The 24,014-nt window shown below is 44.4% G+C and overlaps 1 protein-coding gene across 2 annotated transcripts in view; it reads right to left on the reverse strand.

Annotated features, from left to right (window-relative positions):
• The window catches only part of DPP6 (dipeptidyl peptidase like 6), a 493,091-nt gene that overhangs the window by 7,127 nt on the left and 461,950 nt on the right, over nucleotides 1–24,014 (reverse strand). For both annotated transcript variants that reach the window (XM_060280914.2, XM_035129463.3), the window contains exons 14-21: nucleotides 23,092–23,183; nucleotides 21,590–21,637; nucleotides 21,083–21,201; nucleotides 11,630–11,677; nucleotides 7,657–7,755; nucleotides 6,238–6,307; nucleotides 965–1,159; nucleotides 609–663 (exon numbers count right to left, since the gene is read on the reverse strand). In XM_060280914.2, coding sequence (XP_060136897.1) covers nucleotides 609–663; nucleotides 965–1,159; nucleotides 6,238–6,307; nucleotides 7,657–7,755; nucleotides 11,630–11,677; nucleotides 21,083–21,201; nucleotides 21,590–21,637; nucleotides 23,092–23,183 — 726 coding nt within the window. The remainder of the gene's footprint in view (nucleotides 1–608; nucleotides 664–964; nucleotides 1,160–6,237; nucleotides 6,308–7,656; nucleotides 7,756–11,629; nucleotides 11,678–21,082; nucleotides 21,202–21,589; nucleotides 21,638–23,091; nucleotides 23,184–24,014) is intronic.

The raw sequence follows: 24,014 nt of genomic DNA on the forward strand, positions 1-24,014 counted from the left end.
CGGGGGGCGGGGGACCTTAACCCTTCAGGTGCCATTGGACCACAATGCCTATCATCCCTAACCATTGGCCATGCTGGCTGGAGCAGATGAGAGTTGGGAGTCCAACAGCCTCTGGAGGGCCACAGTCATTTTTGTTGTTTGCTTGCTTGAAATTACATCTAGAGGTTTAATGTTTTAGGGATTTAAAGTTTTTTTTGTGTGTGTGCATTTTACTGACTATCAATGTGGCACCCCCTTTGAAATGTACACCAGCAAACCTCATGTAGGTTTGAATCAATTCCACTTACAATTGAACAGGCCTCGAGAGAGGGGGGGGGAAATGAATATTATCCAGGAATTAATGTGCAAAAATAAAGGTGAGAGGGCAAGGGAAAGCAAAGCCTTCACAACACAGTATTTTCTCCCAAATACTTGGCATCCTTCTCTTGCAAGGCAGGATTTACAAGAAAACACAGATTGATGACTTGATTAAAAACCCAAGGCTCTCTCCCTCTCAAGCAACGTGCCACTGTTAAAAAGACCACAATAATAAACCACAGGCATGCTCACTTAATCAAGATGCAGATCTAAACTCTTAAGCTGAAGGTGAAGGCTGAAAAGGCACTCACCTTTCCAAACACACCGACCCTCGACTTATCGATATATGTGTTTTGCAGCATTGTGCTGAAAAAAAGAAAGAAAGAAAAGCAGGACAATTAGATTATCTTAAAGTAAGAAGGTGCCTTGAATATTGCAGCCAGGATGCATTAACAGCAGCACAGGCAGAATTCCAAGTTGATATGCAGAAGCATCATCTGCCAAAAGGCAGAGGCTATGCTTGCTGTCCTGAGCAGACACCATGTTCTTTTGCAGCACCACCACATTTAAAAAACCAGAACAGTACAAATCATTGAAAAGCAACAACAGCAATTTCCAGGATGCAGTTACAAACAAAACAAATCCCCCAAAGGATTCTTTCATTCACCAGACAGCTTCCGTCTGGTCCTTTTCCTCGAAAACACCCAACCGCCTCTTCACGTCGTGGAGCAGCTTGGTCCCTTGGAAACCACTTCCACGCCCATCAAACTTCATCACAATGGCGCCATGCGAGCTGACCATAACGCTTTCCCAGTTCACCTCAAACTTTTCCGTCACGCTCTGTGTGCCTGGAGTCCCGTCGCTATAAAACAGAAACAAAGCAAGTGGTATTTCGTTATGATGCACAGTGACAACGAATGGTTTAGGGAAGCAACAGGAAAGGAAGGAACCACAGCTCAGGGTTTACATCAAGTGCTTTAAAAGCAGAAGGCTCCAGCTGCAACCTCTGGGGTCTCCAGTTCAAAGAGTCAAGGCAGCAGGCGATGGGAGAGACATCTGCTTGGGAGCCACTGCCAGTCAGAACAGATCAGCCTTTCTCAACCTGGGTCTCCCAGATGTTAGACTACCATTCCCATCATCCGTGAATGGCTAGGGCTGATGGGAGTGGTAGTCCAACAACATCTGGGAAACCAAGTCTGAGAAAGGCTGCAGCAGATCCACTTAGTACCCTCCATCAGCGCGGCCAGTGGTCCAGGATTTTGGAAGCTGCAGTCCAAACATCTGGAGGGTAACAGGCCGAGGAAGGCTGGAGTAGAAACTATGGAGGCAGATGGACAAATAGTCTGATGTAGGGGTGGGTGAATCTGTCAATTTCAGGCTCTCATTTTTTTCCAACCCTAAATTCATTTCTCCAAGTTTTTATATCAGCTTGCAATTATTCTTTTTAAAAAAGTCCTCATGAAAATTGACCAGCACCTTAGTGCATTTCCCCCTCCTAATATGCATGTCTATATGCAATTTTGTCAAATATGCACATTTTTGCAGTGCAATCTTCTCCCGTATAATGCATTTTCATATACTGCTTTCACTAATACTACATGGGCATTACCCCACAACATGCATTTTTGTACACAAAATGTTTCCACAAAATGCAGCTGGAGGGGCTGCATTTCAGAATTTGGAGAATTGTGAATTTTTGAAGGATGGTTGTGTTTCAGTTCTTGCTCTGTTTTGGAAAATGCAAATTGGGCAATATTCACCTTTGAACAGAACTTCTCCACTCCTGATGGTCTGACCTGCTTCCATTGCTCCTTCCTCAGTGCAAGTGAATGCAAAACCCCAATTTCTCACATTTCTGGCTAACAGCTGAAACAGTGGATTGCACATTCATAAAACCTGCATATGCTCCCCTTACCTGGAGCTCATGAATCTCCTTGTACAAGGCCAGCAGCATGTTTTTGTGGGCCAGCAGGCAACAAGGTGTCTCCTTTCACACATACTGTGAGCCTCCACCCTGCCTCCCCCACCCCCAAATACAAGTCCTGTCCAGGTTTCATTCTGCTGGGGAATGTGGGAGATTGTCCCAGAGGCCCCATAATGACAGCTGCACCTTGCATTTTATGCTGCTTTCAGACACCCCTACTATAGGAAATCGGTAGGAGACAGCAGCATTGGCTGGATAGCTCAGTTGGTTAGGGCATGGTGCTGATAATGCAGAGGTTGCAGTTTCAATCCCCACATGGGACAGCTGTGTATTCCTGCCTTGCAGGAGGTTTGACGAGATGATCCTCAGGGTCCTTTCCAACTCCATGATCTCCAGGCCAACTCTATGATCTTCCAACTCTATGATCTGCTTGGTCATGGGTCTCAATGGATACCTCAGCATGTTGCTGACTAGTCCTGGAACTACCACTCTGGCTGAGATGCAAAAGCCCCTCCTCCAGAGGTGACACACAAGCACAAGAAGTCGTGGGCTTCCTGTTGCCCTACTTGTTTAATGGCTGAAAGTAACGGAGCTTATTTTTTCTTTCTTTTTCAGGGTTGCAGCCAAACAGATAAGTTAACAGCAATGTGAAGTGTGATATATCACAATGCATTTTCCTTGCCAAGCCAAGACGTCAGATTTTCTTTTCTTTGGGCAACAGCACATTTAACTTCTCGTGGCAGCAGCCTATCCACTTCAGAATTCAAAAGGCGATGGTGGGTCTTTGGCAAAGCAGTGTGAACGCAGCAGCAATTTCATTTCATCTTGAAATAAATTATTTTCATATCACCTTTCGCCACGAGACAAAAAAGGTCGTCAACTAGGTGTGTGACTGCCACTTACAACAACTCCTCAAAATTAAAAAAATAAATAAATTCTATCTACATTAGGCCAGGCCTGCATGTTCTCACAGTGCACCAACTGCAACTTCCTCCCCCCCCCCAAAAAAAACCCTTGCAAAAAGCAAAAAAGTTTAGGCCCCACTTCTGAAAATGCCCAGGTTGTTAGCTTTGTAGACATGCTGGGGAATGTGCTGGGGAAAGAATTTGGTGGGAATGGTGCCACACTATAAGAGGAAGAACAGCAGTCTAGCCCCCAGTGGAAGAAGCACCCAGAACAGAATCTGAAAATGTATTAGGGGGCAGGAGGAGGCCCACTCTTGAAATTTCCTGGGCTCAGTCTAGCTAGGGCAGCAACAGCAAACCTGTTGCATTGTTGAATTACAACTCCCTTCACCATCCTTGACCACTCACCATGATGGCTAGGACTGATGGGAATTAATTAAGAGGGCTGCCAGTTCCCTGAGCCTAACTTAGGGCTTTAAAAGTTAAATTAGCACAATGAATTGAACTCAGAAGCTCAGTTGGTAGAGCATGAGACTCTTAATCTTAGGGTCATGGGTTTGAGCCCCACACTGGGGAAAAAGATTCCTGCATTGCAAAGGGTTGGGCCCTTCCAACTCTATAATTTTATGGTGCTATGTATCTCAAATGTATCTTCCACCAGGAAAATTCTGCAGGAAAGGATGCAGATGTTTGCTGGATTAGTTTGCTGGATTAGGCAGCACTTAGTGATACAGGAAAATCCTTTCCAGGTTGGTTGGATGCTATGAGTGGGTTTCTCTCCCCCCCCCCACCCAATCTTTCCTCATTTGCATTTATTCAACACACAGCCCAGCAGTGCATCCTCATTCTGAGGCAGTCTAATCAAGTGTCGTTAGCTTGATGAGTACCAATCTTCCTCAAGCACTTGTATAATGAAGCACATTTCCCCAGAGATAATTTTTGACGTGGGACGGCAGGCTTCATGACAGAGCTTTTGTCCTCCCTTCAAGCCCGCTTCGGGGTGACATTTTGGAACACACGGGCAATGTCATGCCCTCTTTTCGCTTGCAAAGGAAAAAATAATTGTTTGACTGTATTTATTTACTTTTCATCCTGCCAGCTCCACAATGGCTCAAGGTCACATTCCAGGAAGGATTATGTGAGACCAGCCAGGAAAGTATTCAGACTCTGACCAGGACCGTACATGCGGGAGAATTAGGCTGCCATAGAATGAAGTGTGTTACTCGTTTGTTGATGGCTAGCCCACTTTCGAAGGCTCCTTCACATTCGTAACAGCACCTCCCTACAAATGGAAAGCAAGGACTGAAAAAGGAGAATATGTTCTATCCCAGCCCGCAGCTGCTCTGGTTTTCTATCTGCTGGGGAGTTTTTTAACATTGGTGAGCATTTAATAATGTGACTCTTCACCCCAACTTTATATGCTGCATTTGCCTAAGTTCTGATGAATGGGAAGATCGTGCTTTCGTGCCACTGCTGTTTTTAATTAGCAAATATTTTTCAAGACCCAGCCAGCATGAGCAGACTCAGCCCTGCCAATGAGGCAGTTGCTTCAGGTGGTGAATTTGTTTTTAAGGCTGGGAGAGAGAGATACATCTCGTCTATCATAAATGAATGGGAGTTGAATAAGAGCAATGGCGTTTGGTTGGAAAATTCCCACTGGGTTGTGTTGTATATCTGCGGTGATGCTTTTTGGAGAATATATATATTTGGCTTAAATTAACCAGAAGATCCAGTAAACTTCTCTGTCTGCCACTGTCTGCCCTGACTCACATAGGGAGGGACCACAGTGCACTGGCAGGAAGGGGTGGAGGAGAAATTCTATCCAGTTTGCATTGAGAGGCAAACTGTCCAAATCCTCGCTTTCGGAAAGAAGCAAACTGAAAAGCAGCCACCCTTCAAAATCCCAACTTTTCTGAATTTTGCAAATGCAGTCTTCCAGCCAAGCAGCATGCAGAAAAATGCATCCACTAGGGCAAAGCATGCAGATATAAATGTATATTTTGTTGTTGTTGTTGTTGTTGTTGTTTAGTCGTGTCTGACTTTTCGTGACCCCATGGACCAGAGCACGCCAGGCACTCCTGTCTTCCACTGCCTCCCGCAGTTTGGTCAGACTCATGTTCGTAGCTTCGAGAACACTGTCCAACCATCTCGTCCTCTGTTGTCCCCTTCTCCTAGTGCCCTCCATCTTTCCCAATGTATATTTTAGGGGAAGCAATATTCCACAATGTATAGTGTTGGCCGAAATTGCTTGCAAAAATGTGAACATTTTCCACGCAGAAGGCCCCAGGTTCAGTTGCTGGCATCTCTAGCTAGAAGGATCAGCCAGCAGGCAATTGGGGGGCGGGGGGAAGAGAAGAGTCCTCCTCTTGCCTGGGAGGCTGGAGGGCTACTATTGGTCAGAGTAGACAATACTGGGCCAGATGGGGAAACTGTCTGGAAGGCAGGAAGATGGAGTGGTTGCCCTATGCTGAGTCAGGCCATTGGTGCACCCTGTGTCTGGCTGGCAGGGCAGAACACAGAGATGCCCACGGGAGGCGGAACAGGAGCCGATGGCAGGTAGAGTCAACTAACTCTTCTTTTTTCCTGCTTCCTGCTACATTCTATAAGGGCAACACTGAGATAAGGATGGGGAGGAAGCTGACAGGCAGTGCTACGCTCTGGACTGGCTGCAAGTAGGCAGATAGGAGCTCGTTGAAAACAGAGGTTGGTGCGCAGTGCCCCTTTCATCCTGGTGGGGCAGCCTGCAGTCTAGCTCAGCATTGCCTACAGCGACTGGAAGAGGCTCTCCAGGGATTCAGACAGGGGAACGTTCTCAGCTCCACCTGCGATTGAACCTGGGACCTGTTCTGCGTGCAGAACAGATGCTCTGCCCCTGAGCTATGGCCCCGATCCAGAATGCCAGTTTCCTGTTTGCTGCAACGGCACCGTGCTCCTCACCTGCTCTATTCTGTCCTCAGCTAGTCAGCTTTTGCCTGGCTTTGCCAAGCACCGCTCCACTCCCTAACCTTGTATGGCCAAAACCCCATGTTTCTTCTACTGATAAGCAAAGCGCAGCCTAGGCTGGGTTCCTGGATGTCCCCTGAAAACGACACAATTCATAATGTTACTCACACAACAAGAAGCAAGGGGTAGTGCATGTTTTCGGTGAAGACGGCCGGCTTTGAAATCTGCATCGGCAATTCTAGATAAGAGACACAACAAAGCACTTAAGTTTGAGGAGGTTGTCATTATGATGAATGATATTTTTCTTTTGCTGGTAACATGGCAGCGCTTCTCAGTGGGAACAAAACGGTGTTCCATAGACTAGCTTGGCAAATAACACCTTAACAGAATATCTACGCCTTCAAAGAGGAAACCTGCCCAGCATTATCGAAGAGGACAAGGAATCTGGAGCTAAGGTGCGGAGCGTCGCCTGGTCATTCACCAAACATGCAATTAGTGGCCACTGATATGTATTATTTCCCCCTGTAGGCATGTGGACAAGCTGCAGAACCACAAAGCAGTATTTTGGAAGCACTAGGGGAGGGAAAGAGAGATACTTCATGAAATAAAAATATCCCACGGCGAGGAGGAGAAAGCTGCTTTCCTCTTTTCCTGCTTTCAGGGTTTTTGAAGACAAAGGGTTCTTCTTGTGCATTTTAAACACCAGGGGTTTGATTGCAACTTGCCCTGGTAGAATAAAACGAAGCAGAAAAGACTTAATTGGATGAACTAAATTAAGAAGGAGCATTTGCAGGAACAGCACACTGGTTGAAGGAATGTGTCTTAGAAGAACAAATAATTGTGCTTCATGTTTTTTACCCCCTTGGGTGCATATTGGTGCAGGCATAAAGAGGCTGCTGCAGGAGATTCTTGCTGCCTTGGTTCATTTTCAAAATGCTAACTACAGTGCGCATGGACAACGGCCTGGCAATCAGTAGCCAGATTAGCCAATAGGTTTAAGCGGTTTGCTTTGCAATCTTCGCATGACACTCTTGCCTAATTAATTTATTCCATCAGACTTGCTAATAGATAGCTGATTTGTATCATTAGCCGCAGGACCGCCAACAACACGTGGCTTTAAATATATTTAAACCAAGGCAGAGATAATTCAGCATGTCAGACTGGTTTTGAACATACAGCTAGGTCCCGAGGAAACAGTTGTGCAATTACTGTCAGTATATATTTACGGCTCTGTCCATCAGCACAAGGCTCAAAGCAGATGATACATTTATATGTCCAACCACATTTAATGTGTCAAGTTTTTTTCTTTTAAATAAGGAGTTTGGGAGCCCTGTGCATTCTACTGCAGTTCCTGCAAAAACCACCCTTCAGCCATAAAGCATTATTCCTGGGCCAAATAGAAGCTTCAGGGGAGCCACCTTTGTCAAGTCCATGCTGGGAGGGCAGGTAAGGGTTAACCCCCTTCCTCCCCACAGAACATGCTCTTAAACCTGATAGAGCCTCCATGAGTTGATTTTTAATTTGGGGGGTTTAAATTAAAGAGCAGAGACAAAAATACCTAAGACATAAAGAAAAGAAAAACCTTACTGTAATCATGAATCTTGATTTCTGTGTATTCCACTTTGGGCATCTGTCTTTCTGCTACTGCCTTCTGCACCTTTTCATTTACCTCTAGGTCAAAGAGTTCTGGAAGAACAGGGAGAAAATAATAATCCAAGATGTCATACAATGCATTTGTTAATTCTATACTGATAAAGCGCAACCAATTTTTTTTTCATTATGCAAAACTGGAGGGCGGGAGTAGTGGAGAAACAGAAGCAGAGGATTTTCAAAATGGGCAATAACTAGTTGGAATATAAATAAAAAAATTCCTTCAGTAGCACCTTAAAGACCAACTAAGTTTTTATTTCGGTATGAGCTTTCGTGTGCATGCACACTTCGTCAGACGAAAGCTCATACCAAAATAAAAACTTAGTTGGTCTTTAAGGTGCTACTGAAGGAATTTTTTTATTTTGCTTCGACTCAGACCAACACGGCTACCTACCTGTAACTAGTTGGAATATGATGGCCATTGGGAAGCTGACAGCGTAGGTATGTTTTATGAGAGAAGTTCCTGGTATAGCTCAGTTGGCAGAACATGAGACCCCTAATCTCAAGGTTGTAGGTCTGAGCATAGACCTACAACCCCTGGATTTTAATCCATTTCCCGCTGTTATCCCGAATAGAAAAAAAATCCTGGAAATCCCCTGGATTTCCTACCTCCCAGGGAGGCTCCATTTCGGGGGCCACTCTGCCCATGCCTGGGCACCGGAAATCGGGCAGTGCCGGCACCGAAAGTTGCTTCTACGCATGTCCAGACATGCATAGAAGCGACTTCTGGTGCTGCGCTGCTGCAGATCCCGCATTTTTCAGCAGGAGACTTGGCAGCTATGGGTCTGAGCCCCACTGAATGATCCCTGCATTGTAGGGGGTTGGCCTAGATGATCCCTGTGGGCCCTTCTAGTATTCTGTGATTTTGTAATTTCAGAACTTTTTTTTAGCACAAAGCAAAAGTTTGCTGAGTCTGCAGAAGACTGTTCTCTTCTAATAACCCTTCTAAGAAGAGATTTTTTTAAAAAAAAAAACATCCCAGAGATACCTGTATTAGATCTGAAATAGTTTTTATACAGTACATGTAATCGTTTTAACTATTTTTACACATGTAATGGTTTTTATTGTTATTATGCAATTGTTTTATATCTGCTTTTATGGCATTGTGGAATTTCTTCAAGGTGCTTCATAGGAAGTGATCTATAAATGAAGAGAAATGAATGAATAACCACCATTCTGAAGCTCCAGCCCAACATTGCCCATTCAGAAAACCAGCCAACTTATACTGATCCGCTGTTCGACATTTACAGTACCATCTTAATTATGTTCAGGAACATTTCTCCTGCTACCATTGATCGATACTGGATGCTCCAGTTTTTAGCTGCCACTAACTGCAGGTTTTCATTGTGACTTTACTGTGTGGTGCTGTTTCTTTTTCAATTCCTTCAGTCGATCAATAGATAACTCAAGAGAGAGGGAGGGAGGGAGTCGTTAAATCCAGCCCTCCTCACCCCTTTCCTTAGCAGCTGATCAGCATTACTGATGCCTCCTCCTCCTAATGCATGGATTTACCCAGATCGGGGCATTGGCACATCTATACCTCTGACAGGGAATTGCACTCAGGAATCAACAAACACAGAATCCACGTGGTGCAAAGGAAAGGTCTACATTTGGCGTTCTTGAGAAGAAGCACCAGTGTTACCTATCCTCATATTAACCTCAAGCTAAATTCTACTTCGTTGGTAACTCTTTAAAAAAAATCATGTGCATATTTGCAAGGTATTGATGATGCATCCTAGAGATTGATGCACATATTTGACAGGGAAGCCAGTGATCTAACAGGCTGGGAATTTGGGGAGGAAAGATTTTCATTTGTGCATGAATTATGATAATCTATGCTTGGACCACCCTAAAAACGGGGGCGGGGGGACAGGGCTTCTTTCTCCCCTCCACCCAAGTGTATCGTTTTTGCAACTCCTAATCATATTCTGGGCTCAAGTGTTTGTCTCCAATGAATTAAAAAGGAGAAGAAGCATCACAAAAGCCTGCCAATTCCAATCAATGTGTGCCCCCCCTCCCCTCTGCTATTTCAGCAGGTGGGTTTAATGGTTCAATGAGTATTCAGACTTGTTCCTGAAAAGCCTGCTCTCATCTTTATTGAAATCATAACCCCAGCGAAAGCTCCAAAGCAGCAGACTATTAAGTTTGGTTAAATGTTAGGATCCTCATTTAATTATGGCTCGCACAATTAGCTTTATCAGCAGAAAGAGGCTGGCCACGCCGGGGCTCCAGAAAAGCCATTCTATTTGCTCACATAATTGCATCAAGAGGAAGGCGGGAGCTGAGCGGGAGAAACAAGGGGAGACTGACATATCTCCCAGAGAATTCTCAATTTATTTCCCTGCCTTGGGACCGCTGGGAACTCTTGTCTGCGCAGTACAAATAGCCGGCTCTTAATTAAATGTAAGCACACCATAATATTTGGTGGGATTTACAGTTATCTGATTGCTGCAGAATAGTCCCTTAATGTGGCCTCGTATTATGAAGTAAATAGAACTTTGCTAACAGGAGGCCATCACAATGGCTGTCTTTATTCAATATGGCAAGAGAGCACCGTATAAGAACCAGGCATATGATAATCAAATCCAAAACGAGGCAATTTGGCAAAGTTTGTGCTTGCCTATATTTATTTATATCACACTTATCTGGGAGTAAGGCTGCGTATGCAGCATACATTTAGAGCACATGACTTCCCCCAAAGAATCCTGGGAACTGTAGTTCGTTAAGGGTATTGGGAACTGTAGCCCTGTGAAGGGGGTAAACTACGATTCCCATTTTGCTTTGGGGGAAGCCATGTAGTTTAAATGGATTGTGTGTATGCAGCCCAAGTCCCAATGAACTTCAGAACAGACACGGCTAGGATTGCAATGGCTATAATGTTATTTTGCTTTTCCTTAGCCTTGGCTTCCTTTATCCCATCTCCAACTTCAGCTGCCTCATCTCTAGCCTTGCTTGAATGCATTTTCTCGAAGGTAGTTCTGTGCTGAACTTTTGAAAGGTTTTGGTTTTGCTGTGGAAGTCAGCCATCTGTGGTGAGTGAAAAATCCTTACTTTCTAATCTTTTGTACAATTGATTCTGCATCTGTTTGTAGACCTTATTCTCCTGATCTGGTGCTACTTGAGTGGGGCGGAAGAGGACATTTGTAATCTCCACTGTAATCTCCTAAACTCAGCACTTCCCAAACTTGTTGGACCACTTGGAAATGAGGATCATTATTATTTAATGCATCTATAAACCACCTTTCTCCCAAGTTGGGATTCAAGGCAGCTTTCAACATGTAAAAACAACATAATAAAACCTATTTACAAACAACACAATGAAATAAAAAGTAAAAAAACAAACAAACTAGTAATTAAAAAACACCAGAACACATTTAGAGCCAGCAATTAAAACACAGTTTGCCCAGTGATCAGCACCATTGGCAACTAACTTTCTGAATAGGAAGGTCTTAGCCTTCTGGTGAAGAAAGAGGGAGCCAATCTAACCTCCCTTGGGAAAGAATTCCAGAGTATGGGAGCAGCTGCAGAAAAGGCTCTGTTTGCTGGGGATATCAGCTGATCACTTAATAACTCCCCCCACTTAGTGCCACTATCATCATCAACAAAACCAGCCCTGTATTATGAAAATATTGGGCCCTTAGGTCAGGCTGCTGTCCTCTAGCCTGTCTTTCCCCTCTTCTTTCAACTGACATAATTGCTAGCCAGCACCCCAACTATTATTCCACACTTCTAATCTAAGCAACCTCTTTCCCCTCTTCTTCCAATCCAAACCCAAAACATGGTTAATTATATTGTCTTTCTGCAGGCCTTTGACCTCTGGTGGGAACCTTGCCTTTCTTTCCAATTTTTTCCCCTCTCCCCAATTACCGAAGTCTGAAATGCCTTCTCCTCCCATGTGATGATCACTTACTTTGTGCATCTGAAGTATTGTGGACTGTTACCACTGGAACTCTTGGACCTTGAAAACAGGGAGAAAGAAATGCATCAAATTAAAAAAAAAACAGGGAGAGAGAGAGAGAAGGATGCATCTAAAAATTATATTTAAGAGCCTGATTCCGAATCCCTTGGAGCCGGCCAAGGATTACATTTCATGGAAGGCTGATCTAAGCAGCAAATCACCCAGGGATAATTAGCAACCACCAAACAGAAAGACATGTAAGACAGACAGCCTTTCCCGATGGAGTGCTCAGTGTGTCTTCTCTAATTTGTCAATATTTTAATTAGCGCAAACACAATTAAAATCATTTGCTTTTTTAAGATGATTCCAACATTGTGCAATTTATGCCGCACAAAGCATTTCTATCTTTATGAACCCGACGGATGGGGTTCAAGGGAAATAAAAGCTTTAAAGATGCAAAAATTTCTGGATAGTTTACTGCTAACAACAGCAAGCTGTCATGGCCCCCTGGCTTCAGAAATCACTGCAGGACAGGATGTGGCAAGGTAGATTAATGCAATGTGCTGGAGGTGGAGAAGAGAAAGCAGAGACCACTGCTGTCAAAGAAAGCATGCAGACAGATCTAGACCATTTGATCAGTGGTTTAAGTAAACCTCATTGCATTTTGCTTAGGTATACAGTTTTCGTTCCCAGCTTCACCTCAATGGAAACCAGAACACAGTTGTGCACAGCACTGATTGGCTGGAAAGAAACCAGTGATGTCACTAACACACCCACACACCCACCTACCCCCGAAGCTGTCTTTCAAGAAATTGATTCTCAAAAAAGTTCAGAATGGAAAGAACTGCATTTTGCATTTTTAAATCACATGTGGTCCTTAAAAAAAGAAGAAGCAGTGAGCTGCCTGGAATGGAGGAAGGGCAAGACAGACTACCAAACCAGCAGTTATTCTGGTGACATGTCAGTCAAATGTGTTGCAATGAGCCTTAATGGCAGGAGGAAGGAAGAAAGAAAAAACAACAACGCAGGCTTGTTTGCATGTGCATCTGTCCCCACTCAGAGTGTGACAAATACTCAAGTGTCCCTGCTTTCCTTCTGTGAAACACTGGCGCATATGAATTAAATTATCCTGCCCACGCATTCAAAATACATGCAGGAAATGTAAATGATAAGCTCTTTGATGACTAAACACATTATGTGGAACGTGAAATATTCTGTTGGAAATCAGCTTTCGCAGTTTGCTCTCTTTCATTCTATTGAGAGGAGACAGGCCAGACAGAAAATATGAGAATTTTGGAAGCACACAGTCAATTGCAGCTCCTACTTTGCTTGTGCAGCAGCCCAGTGAAGTGACTCTTGTTCTAGACCAGTGTTTCCCAAACCTGGGTCTCCTGCTGTTTTCCAACTACAATTCCCATCATCCATGGCCATGGGTCCTGCTAGCTAGGGATGGTGGGAGTTGTAGTCCAAAAAAAACCAAGTTTGGAGAACCAAGTTTGGGAAATACTGTCCTAGACTGTTACATACCTGCACCAGCTTCAGTGGCAGGTGTTTGGCCAACACAATTGTTTTTGTTGCTGGGCAGCACAAGAATCTGATCCAAGAGTGAGTCGTAGTCTGTGCATTTCAGCAAGTGAGCAGTTTCTCCTCACCCATTCCAGTACATCACAAACTCTTACTCATACCTCCCCTTTTTTACACAACCTGGACTGGGAGCTCACGGCCTAGACTGACTCCAGCTGCAAAAGCTGAGGCTGCTGAACAGACTCTTAGGTATTGGGTTTTTTTGGGGGGGGGTGTTGAGTATTTTTGCTGCTGTTACTGATACACATTTCTTGTATCTTTATTTTTAGATCTTATTATGGTTTATGCGAAAATTGTTTCAGATTTGTTGTGTACATGTTGATGTATTTTGTATATTATTTATGACTACTGTATATTTATGACTAATGTATATTATTTATGACTACTTTTGGTATTGTGGTTACAGGTAGGTAGCAGTGTTGGTCTGCCGTAGTCGAAACAAAATTTAAAAGATTCCTTCCAGTAGCACCTTAGATATGTATCTGAAGAAGTGTTCATGCCAATGACAAACTTAGTTGGTCTCTAAGGTGCTACTGGAAGGAATTTTTTTTATTTTGTTTTGACTTTGGTATTGTGGACATCTCTTCATGTTGTAAGCATGACTTTAACTACAGAAAGATGGCATACAAATAAAATGATGATGATGATTCAACTGCAGAGGCAAACTTGGGTTTTGCCACTATGTTAACTCAAGAGCGAGTGGCAGCCAACCCCTGCCTAGTATATCAGAATATATACAAGTCTTCAAACACTTTACCTTTTAAGAAGTATACCTGAAGCCTCTGAAGTGTACATTGCAGTGTGTGAAGCACAATCCCCCAGGGCTCCATTAATAATGGTATAGAAGTACGAACTTTTGGGTGGTACACCTTTTTCAAACCCTTACAGCACTGTGGTAGAACCAGTTGGCCGCAGTCAATCTTTGAGGGCTCCAGAAGTCTTTCCTCCACATTGGAAGCCAGTAGCCTCTGGCGTGTCCAAGATAACTCTGACACCCAGCTACTAGGGGATGCAAAGAGAGCTGCACAACCAGCCTTTTCTGCGGCTACTACTGCCACATGGTAGGCACGATTATATGTTCTTAAGAGTTCAGTTGGCTTCAGAGTAAGACCTCTGCCACCTGAGCTCCAGTCCTCATCCAACCTCTTTCATAGTTTGGAACTCCTCAGAGTACTTGGACTTCAAAACTGCAGAGCTGATCCTCAGGAGCAATTGTGTCAGTCACCCATTTCATCTCTCCATCCCATAGTGAGACAAAGGCTTCAACAGAACCACAAGCTTTCTCCAGTGGATAATCCCCTAGAGCAGTGATGGCCAAACTCGGCCCTCCGGCTGTTTTGGGACTACAGTTCCCATCACCCCTGAGCACTGGTCCTGTTGGCTAGGGATGATGGGATTTGTAGTCCCCAAACAGCTGGAGGGCCGAGTTTGGCCATCACTGCCCTAGAGCATTCAGGAACATGCCAGATTCCATCAGTCTCCACTGGTGGGCCATCCAAATGGGGCCACCACCCTTACAAGAGGGAATTGCCATTGTCAGTCCAATGTTAACTGACTATGACAAGGAAGTGCATTGCACTCCCCCTCTCTTCAGTCCTCATGGCATTTGGGGCAATGATCCCATTGAGAGTGTGCCCTGCCTGGTGTGCTGGACCGATGAGATACCCATGGTTGTCATGGAGGCCATGAAATTTTGAGTTGGTCCAACAGCAGCCTCCATGTGGATAATGAGGTCCTCCAACAATACCCTACTTTATGCCACTGCACTGGGTGAAGTCTCTTTCTGGTACTTGCACAAGCATTCCCAGGGCAACAGTTCACAGTTTCTCCTTTGGCTCAGTTCCTCCCCCAGTCCAGGCTAGGTAATATACCTCTGTGTTAGGAATGCATGAATACTATGTATGTTGCTTCTGGGTGGAGCTCACGGATATATTGAAACCTGCAAACAATAGAAGATTTCCCCCCTCTTTGGTGGCTTATGATATCCTAAGCAACTCATTTCCTTCTCACTACCCCAGTTTAGTGTGAGCATGAAAACCAGCAACGATGATATTATCCCGGATATGTGATCAAAAGGCATGTAAAGCGACTGTTTGCCACGTCCAGGCACTGCAGTCACAGGAGGAGGAAGGCTTTGATTAATTTAAATGCATCACATGGAAGGCTATGATGATCCTGCAAAAACGGGCACACTTTATTAGCTATGAGCAACATTAAATTATATCATTGGTGAGACAGAGCCATGCTAACATACAACTAATGCCCGGACAATAAACACAGTGAACTGTAGCCAGGACCCAAAGCTTTGCACACAAACACAGCAGCTTTAATCTGACTCATTCAGCAGCAGTCTCATCCATCCACGAAAAGCCCCCTCCCCTCAGGGTGAGAGGACCCCAGAGCAACGTGCCATGCAATGAAAGGGCTGGCAGTGTTAGGGAAAAAAATGTTATCTCCCTTTGCCTATGTGGAAGACCCAGCCTAAGTCATCTAAAAGCCAACGAAAACAGTGCATCTGGGAGCATTAGGTTCAGGCTCTATTTTTGTCACAAATATCAATGGGGAAACACTGTTTTAAAACTGTGACACTCTCTAGATAGTTGCTTAATTAATAAACATTAATCAGCATGTCCAATCCCGCTAGCCAATTTAAAAAAGAAGTTAAAACATTTGCCAAGCGCCTTTGGAGAAACCCGTGGTTTTATTTACAAAGAGCGTCCAATGCTTTCCCCCTTTTTTTAAATCTTGTGGAAATCATGTCAGCGAACTAATCTGTATTCAGTGACAGCTACCAAAACACAGAAACTGTACACGGGAGATGAGTGGAACAAAACAAAACACAATGTTAAAGGAAAACCTGCCCTCTTTTGCTCAGCTGCAGTTATGTGCAGCCCATAATTTCAAACCACAAGTGAAACTCCCACTATGTAAACAATGAAAATTGAAATTGTCTCTGCCAGGCTCCAGCAGAGTATCTTTTAAGCAGCAATGAATGATTTAAAAGGGCAGCTGCAAGCGGGAAGAACTCAAAGGGCCTGGGTGCTGCGAGAGTGTGATAATTGGCAACGGCCATCGTGCCCCAGCGTACAGCTTCCAATATCTCTTTATTTGCTAAGCCATGCATTATGTATCGCTTAATGCACCCCAGTTCATACATGGATACCATATTATCATACTAATAAACAAAGGTGCCAGGAGCGTTTGGGAGCCACCGGCTGTAATTAAAAGATCTGTCCTGTCAGTGGCGTGTTCAGATTCAACACCAGAGAGAGATGTTTGTGGCATGTGCTGGCAATCACCGATATAAAAAAAAGTATCTTGAACTGCTTTCCTAAGCCTCCAAGGCATTTATGTCATTTTACATCCTGAGGCTTCTCCCCCTCTTTTTGAGTCCCCCCCCCACAATAGATTCTTGAGTGCTTGTCTTTAACATTCCTGCAGCGCTCACAAAAAGTTAAACAGGTCTCTTGAAATCAGAAAACAATAAACCTAATAAAGACTCCAGCTGGCACAGAGGGTGAAAGATGCAGCTCTTCTCCAAGCTCTAAATCTTGAGGGATGGGAACATCTGCACTTAGACTCTCAAGAATAATGAGTTCAGCCAAGGTCATTCATCAAGCTGGAAATAAACGCACACCCCTCCTGTTCTCAGTACGCGTGATGACACCTCCATTTCTTCAGCTTTGTTACTGAGGGCACTATAGGGATTTAGCTGCTATTATCATTGATTGCTTGAAAGGGGAATTGGACCATTTAGGGCAAATCTGTGCTACTGAATTAAACTGGTTTCGCTGTCGATTTCCTCTGCCCAGAGAACCTGGGGGCTATCTGGGAGGGAAAGGAACTAGGGATCTCTAACAGAGAATTATCAGCACCCTCTCCATCAACTATTCCTGCCAGGATTCTTTGGCAGAGGCCAGTGTGATTAGAGCTCAGGATTTGACCCGGGCTGAACCATCTTCAAATCTCCACTCAGCCACCAAGTTGGCGCCAAGGGTACTAGCCAGGCGGTCACTATTTTTGGGTGAGATTTGGGCCACATTCACACCATACACTAAAAGCACTCTTATACCACTTGAGCAGTCATGGGGAATCCTGGGAACTGAAGTTTAAGGGTGTTGGGAATTGTAGCTCTGGGTGAGGTCAGCATCCTTAACAAATTACAATTCCCAGGGTACTTTGGAAGAAGTCCCAACTGTCAAAGTGGTATAAGAGTGCTTTAAAAGTATGGTGTGGGTGTGACCTCGATCATAAACCAGGAAATCCAGGCAGCACAACTAAAGTTGCTTTGCAGCTGTTGCGCAACAAACCTGCTTCCCCATAAAATTAGATTATTATTTTTTTACAACACAGGCCTTGACCATTTTAGGCTGGTCCAATAGGTCCATGACCGCATGCATCGCTGCAATCCGGAAGGTGGTGAAGCAGGGCCTAATGGGCTCATGTGCACTTTGCCAACACAATCAGGGGTCAGGAATGTAACCCCCATGCAAAACAGCCATTGCCTGTATACAGAAAGTGATGTGGAAATGCACTGGAAAATGTGGGATAATGACTGATACGTCATCTAACCTCCCCACAAACAGATCAGAATTAATCTCAGTACATAGCCACCATCATCTAACCTCCTTATAAACCTTGTGCAAACAAAATAGGCCGAATGCTTAATAAACAAGCTGTCTGGAAGCAACCTAACTTGCCTCTCAGAGTAGTTATTACCATGTTATGTAATTCAGCTCTAGCTAGCTGGAGAACTCCGTGGTGAATTATTTGCCTCCAGATGAATTGCACAGCTCAGTGCTTGTGTGCTCTGCCATACCCCTTTCCTAAATATTTGCAAGTACAGTAAGGAGGCAAAACTGCTGCGCTGCAGAATCATCTGTTCTGGTCAATTACATAGAGGCACAATGGCCAACCTTCACTCTGTGTAAAAGTCACCGTTAAACTAGAAGCCGCCAATCGCTTTTCTCCATTTCCTTTTATTTATTTGTCTTTCACGCCAGTGAACAATTAAGGGTAATTTATGTTAAATTAATGGTGCTTCACACTACAATGAAGTATTTTATAACATACAAATGATTGGTCTGCTCAGAGGAAGCAGAAACGTAATGCCGACATCCGCACAAGTGACAATTTAAATTAATCACAGCCTACTTTAATAACTATGTTGTTAAAGGGTGACAGAACAGATGTTCTCTTAAGAAAAAAATTAAGTGCGGTAATAGTATCCTACATTTCATCTGCAGGAGCTGCGCTTGTGAAGCCTTGGGTTTGGGGCAGGAGACCTCCAATCTGCCCTGTGTTTTAAAGTACTGCTTTAATGAAAGGGAACAAATTACTTTTCCCTCTCAAAGAGTTAACATGAGCCATGCACAGCGGAGGCTCATGACATGACCATCACTCAGAATTAAGGGTACTAGTCCTCTGGAAAGAGGGACCAGCAAATAAATGCAAAAGATGGCTATGTACAAAAGACTGGTTTAGTCTGGCTGTGGTCTAAAACATCAGAAACTAATTTACACTTCCCGAGCCACAGGAAAAGTGGCAAAAGGTCACAACTTGCCCCCCAGCACTAATTACATTCCTGTGCTGGAGGGGTACACAAAGAAGGAGGTTGGGGGGGGGAGGACATCTTCATAATCAGCCTTCTGGAAGGAAATAATCTTGGCCAGAACAGTTAACACATTCAGTGACTTAATGTGTAAACAGCAAGCTACAATCCCTCCCAGGGAAGCATGTTAATGCACTGCTCAGTTCTCAACAGGATGGGCAGAGGGGGAATTCTGACACACAGAGGTTTCTGAGTTGCTTATCACTGCATCAACACACTGGCCTGCCGATACTTTATTTTATACTGGTACTTTGCAATTAGCTCTGGCTCATTTGCACTTTCCAACGTGCGGCTGTAGGTACAGACATGAACGATATTTACCAGTAACAAGACCATTGGGAAATGTCAGAAACTTATGACATTTACCAAAATCAGGTTAACATTTGGGTCTTTGAGAACTATATTCACCGTATCTGAAAAGCAATGCCTTTATTATAGCCGGTCCATATTAATAAAGCTAGATGCAAGACATGTGAGTTACACAGAACACTTCCTCAGGTAGGCTATTCAAGAACGTTTTAAAAAGGGGGAACATTAGGCGTATCTGCTCATAGCCAGGTGGTGTGAAGCCTTGCTTATGTCTCCCTGCAGCTAGATCCTGTAAAAAAAATTATTCTAAAGGGCCGGCACAGCTATCCAGTTTTGCTCTGCTTTGGAGAAAGCATGTAAATAACTGTGAACCAGCTCTTAATAACTTGCATGCCTCATGTTCCTGCTTTATTATTATTAAATATTATTCTTAAAGACACATGTACTATATCTATCAGGCATATCCAACAGGGTAAAAAGAGAATAAACGAACTCTGCAGGAAATACTTTAAAGAGCTTTAGATCTGTAGCTGCAGGGCAGAGTCTATAAATGCTAAGCTTGCGGCAAGATTTAATTCTAACAAGTTCAGTGGCGATATTTAATTCTAACAAGTTCGACAGTGACAGGGGTGAGAAACAAGGAATCAAAACAACACATTCACATTGCCTTGAGCAAACATCCAAGAGCTTTTAGCTCCCCTCCTTTACAGTGCCGCGCGTTGCAGAGACCCTGCCGCAACCTGAACGTTTACAACCCTAAACCATGCATGTTTAAACAGAAATAAGTCCCACTGAATTCAACAGGATATACTCTCAAGTAAAATTGTAACCTTTGCTCCAAGCCCTACAGCATCCGGCAAAGTGTCTCGATTTTGCTTTCTAAAATGGTGATAAACCCGAAAGCCTGTCCAAGCCAGGTTGTCTTGAAAGCGGGCAAATGATTATCGTGGCTTTCCTCGTTTCTTATGGCAGCAAATTCCAGAAGCTGAGAGCTCCACAAGCAGCTGTTCTACAATGGAAGGGTTGGCAGGGGCCTTGTTGCCATCTGGCTTAATGCTTGGTGGAGTTGCAGGGTGGGGAGAGGAAGGGGAGGAGAAATGGCTGCTTAGCCCAGATCTCATCACCAGTGTCTTACATCATATATCCTGGAAGCAGCTGGCTGCCTAGTCCAGCCTTCCTCAACCAGGTACCCTTCAGATACCCAGACTTTGGCTCCCATCAGGCCCAGCCAGCAAGGTCACCCAGTGGCAGGGACTGGCTGAATGACGAGAAATGGTGGGAAGCACCAGCTGGGGAACCCCCAAGGGACACCCCAGAGGAGGAAGGCTCAAGGCCAAGGGATTGGTGGTGGGGCACTGAGGAGATGTCAGAGGGAAAAGAGCGGGGTGGTGGTGGTTTTTGGATGCGGAAGAGGCAACGGGGTTTAGCGAGCAAGGAGAGTCTGTGACAGGGAGCAGCTCAGACTTAGAGGCTGAAGCAGAGAATACAGGGGGCCTGCCTCTCCTACTGTGACCAGCTTCCCTCCCCCCTTGTCTCCAAAGGCATGTGCAGAGCAGAACAGAGATTACAGGTACCCAGACACAGTTTGAGACTGCTTGGGAAACATCTGGCAGGAGAGGAGCCTTAGAGGGGGTTGAAGGCGGGGGCCGTCAGTCCTGGCAACTGCTCTATAAGGGCAGGACCTGTGGAGAGTGTTGTGTGCCATTTTCTTGAATACAGAATTTACTGCACCGAAAGACTCTGCTTCTTGTGTGCTGACCTGCATCTCGACACCCACCCTGGGATGGTGGGAGTTGTATTCCAGCCACACCTGGAGACCACCAGGTTGGGGGTATCTGGTGCAGTCAGCCATGCTTGGCTGCTTTTAAAGCCTTGTACAGCTGTAGAGTGATTCCTTATCGGCACTATTAATAAGGTGGCCTGTTTTGCCACACGGTTTTATAACAATATGAGAATCCTACCTTCGCAAGTCAGGATGAAATAGGCCATGTTGTGGCTGAAGGATGCACTGAAGTATGTGCAGTTGTTTATCAGGTCACAAGAGAGGCACTGCCTGTTGAAGTTCCCGTTAGTGCTGGCACTGAGAAAGAGGAGAAAACAACACGTGGGATTATTCAGCTGGCACTGCTTGGAACAGGCATGTGCATTTGTGATGGCAGGACCTTGGACAGAGTTGGGTATTCTCTCAACCATGTGCTTGGGGTTTGGAGCAGCCCTAGGCATGGTGTGATGGTCTGGTCCGCAGCAGCTTTGGTTTTTAGAACTGGGAAATTGCCATGGCTCAGTGGTAAGGAGAATTCCCTTCCCATGCAGAAGGTCCCAGGTTAAATCCTTGTAGCTCCAGGTAGACCTAGAAGAGACCCCTGCCTGAAACCCTGGTAAGCTGCTGCTGCTGCCAGCCAATGCAGGCAACACTGAGCAAGATGGCATAAGGCGGCTTCCTATGTTCCTATGAAAATAAATCATACCTGTATAAATGTCGTGTCCTTGGTAACTCTTCTGTGCTGAGGAAATAGCTAGAATAAAATAGACATAGATTATAACCAGATTTTTGAGAGCAGTATTTCACCTGGGTTGTCTGCATAGGCACAAACTATTCAGAAGAAAGGTGGAAAAGATATGCCCCATAGACTCTTTGCACCCTAGAAACATTATTCTGATGCCTTTAAGTTCTAATTCCAGCTCTTGTTTTGTTTAAAAGAAAGTCTCTATTCCTGTGGCTGCAAGCTTGAAATGGGAAAATGAACAGAAAAAAGAGGCAAAATTATAGGGGGGGAAACTTTCCTTTGTCCCCCCCTAAAGCTCATGATTTTCATGGTGTTGCCTGCTTGGCAGGGGGTTGGACTGGATGGCCCTTATGGTCTCTTCCAACTCTATGATTTTATGATTCTATGATTCTATGTCTACATGATTGGACCTGCCTGTCATGGAACTGCACAGCTTGGTGAAAACCTAGGTGCAAATTTGTTTTGCTAAAAAAAATGTCGTCCTGGCAGCAGTGCACCAATGGTCTCATGCGGATGTTTCACATTTGGAAAGAACTTTAAAAGAAAATGCAATATGTTCACCAAATGCAGCTGAACACACATTTGTCAAAATCGTTAGCTGAATGCAATTAAATATACAAAACTAGCCCAGCCTTCCAGTTGTCAGATGAAAATTTCTAAAGAACTTTTATTATTCAGCAGTTATACAAAGCAATAGAAAAAGAGCTGTCCATTGTACTGATTTTAATCGGATGTTCTATATATATATAAAGGCTGGATTAAAAGGCACTCAAATGCTTCAGAGATTCCATGTTTGCAATATGACAGCTCCCACCCCCAAGAAGCAGCATTGAATACTCTTTGAATACTCTGTTACATTGGGAAAACTAGAAATTCATATAAATTTTGTTTAGCACTAGTTTATCCAAAATGCTCCTTAAGCCACAGTCCTGAAGTTACTTACTCCACAGTAGTATGAATCATTTTAGTTGGTAAAACATTGGACAGGAGCATCCTCACAATAGTAGTCTGATTCTCATGCTTATACCCATTTCACAGAGGAGACTTTCATACTTACCAAAGTAATGCAAGCTTCTGTATTTAGAAGAAGAAGAGTTTGGATTTGATATCCCGCTTTATCACTACCCGAAGGAGTCTCAAAGTGGCTAACATTCTCCTTTCCCTTCCTCCCCCACAACAAACACTCTGTGAGGTGAGTGGGGCTGAGAGACTTCAGAGAAGTGTGACTAGCCCAAGGTCACCCAGCAGCTGCATGTGGAGGAGCGGAGACGCAAACCCAGTTCCCCAGATTACAAGTCTACCGCTCTTAACCACTACACCACACCACATATCACAGGTTTCAACCCAGAGCAATGCCCACTGGGTCACACATAAGCGCTCCACTAATCCAGTTACCCTTGCAGTGCTGTCACTGAACCTTCTAAGACATGGAAGCTGACTTGACATGGTTTGGTGATCCTTACATTTTATGGTGCCTTTCCTCATATCCCAAAATCCTGGTCACATCCCAGTCACCCGATGTGATTGACTGTAAATTATCGTTGCTGCTGTTGGGCTGCCGAGAAAGGAGGAAGAGATGAATTTCAAAACATATAGCAAGGTGTTCTAACGATGATCAAACATACATCTGCATTATCTTCTTCAGAGCAAGTTTTCCTGGTGTCCCTTTTCCTGATGCGTTTTTTAAAAGACACTCATGCATCTACTTATTGCCCTTCTGTCTCACTCTTTCTCAAAAGAGCTCAAGGTGGCCACAACCCTGTGAGGCAGGCTCTATTGAAAGACAGTGGCTGGGCCTGAGGTTACCAGTGAGTTTCAGTGGGAATTTGAGCCCTCTCTCCCTAGTTTAAGTCCAGCACTTTGGCTACAAATGGATGCTCACTTTTCAGGGTCACAGAAGTTGCATCTGAAAAACATACAGAAATCCTTTCTTCTAAGGGATCTAACCCACCCTGCACCCTAAGTTCTCAGTGCTCACACCCGAACGAGCCTCCTCTCCACTCTTTGGTAGTCGCCCATCAATCCCTCTTTCTTTGGTCTGCAAATTATGTTTTCCATTTAAGCCCCCTTTGTATCAGTGTCAGCAGATTCCACTGATAGCAAGCCAGCCACAGGATTTCTTGCAAAACACTCTTTGTGTATCAGCCCACTACAGTACTCAGAAGTTGATGTCTTCAACAGATGCACATTTTCTTGGAAATACTTTGCATGTGATATGTCTAGGTGTTGACTTGTTATATTGTCAAAACTACCAATGTAAATGTATTACAGGGGTGGGGATTCTGTGGTCTTCCAGATGTTGTTGGACTACAACTCCCATCATCCAGGACCACCAGCTATGCTGCCAGAGGCTGATGAGAGCTTGAATCTAACAACATCCAGAGAG

Source organism: Zootoca vivipara, chromosome 11, assembly GCF_965207765.1.
Source record: "Zootoca vivipara chromosome 11, rZooViv2.hap1.1, whole genome shotgun sequence".
NCBI lineage: Eukaryota > Metazoa > Chordata > Lepidosauria > Squamata > Lacertidae > Zootoca > Zootoca vivipara.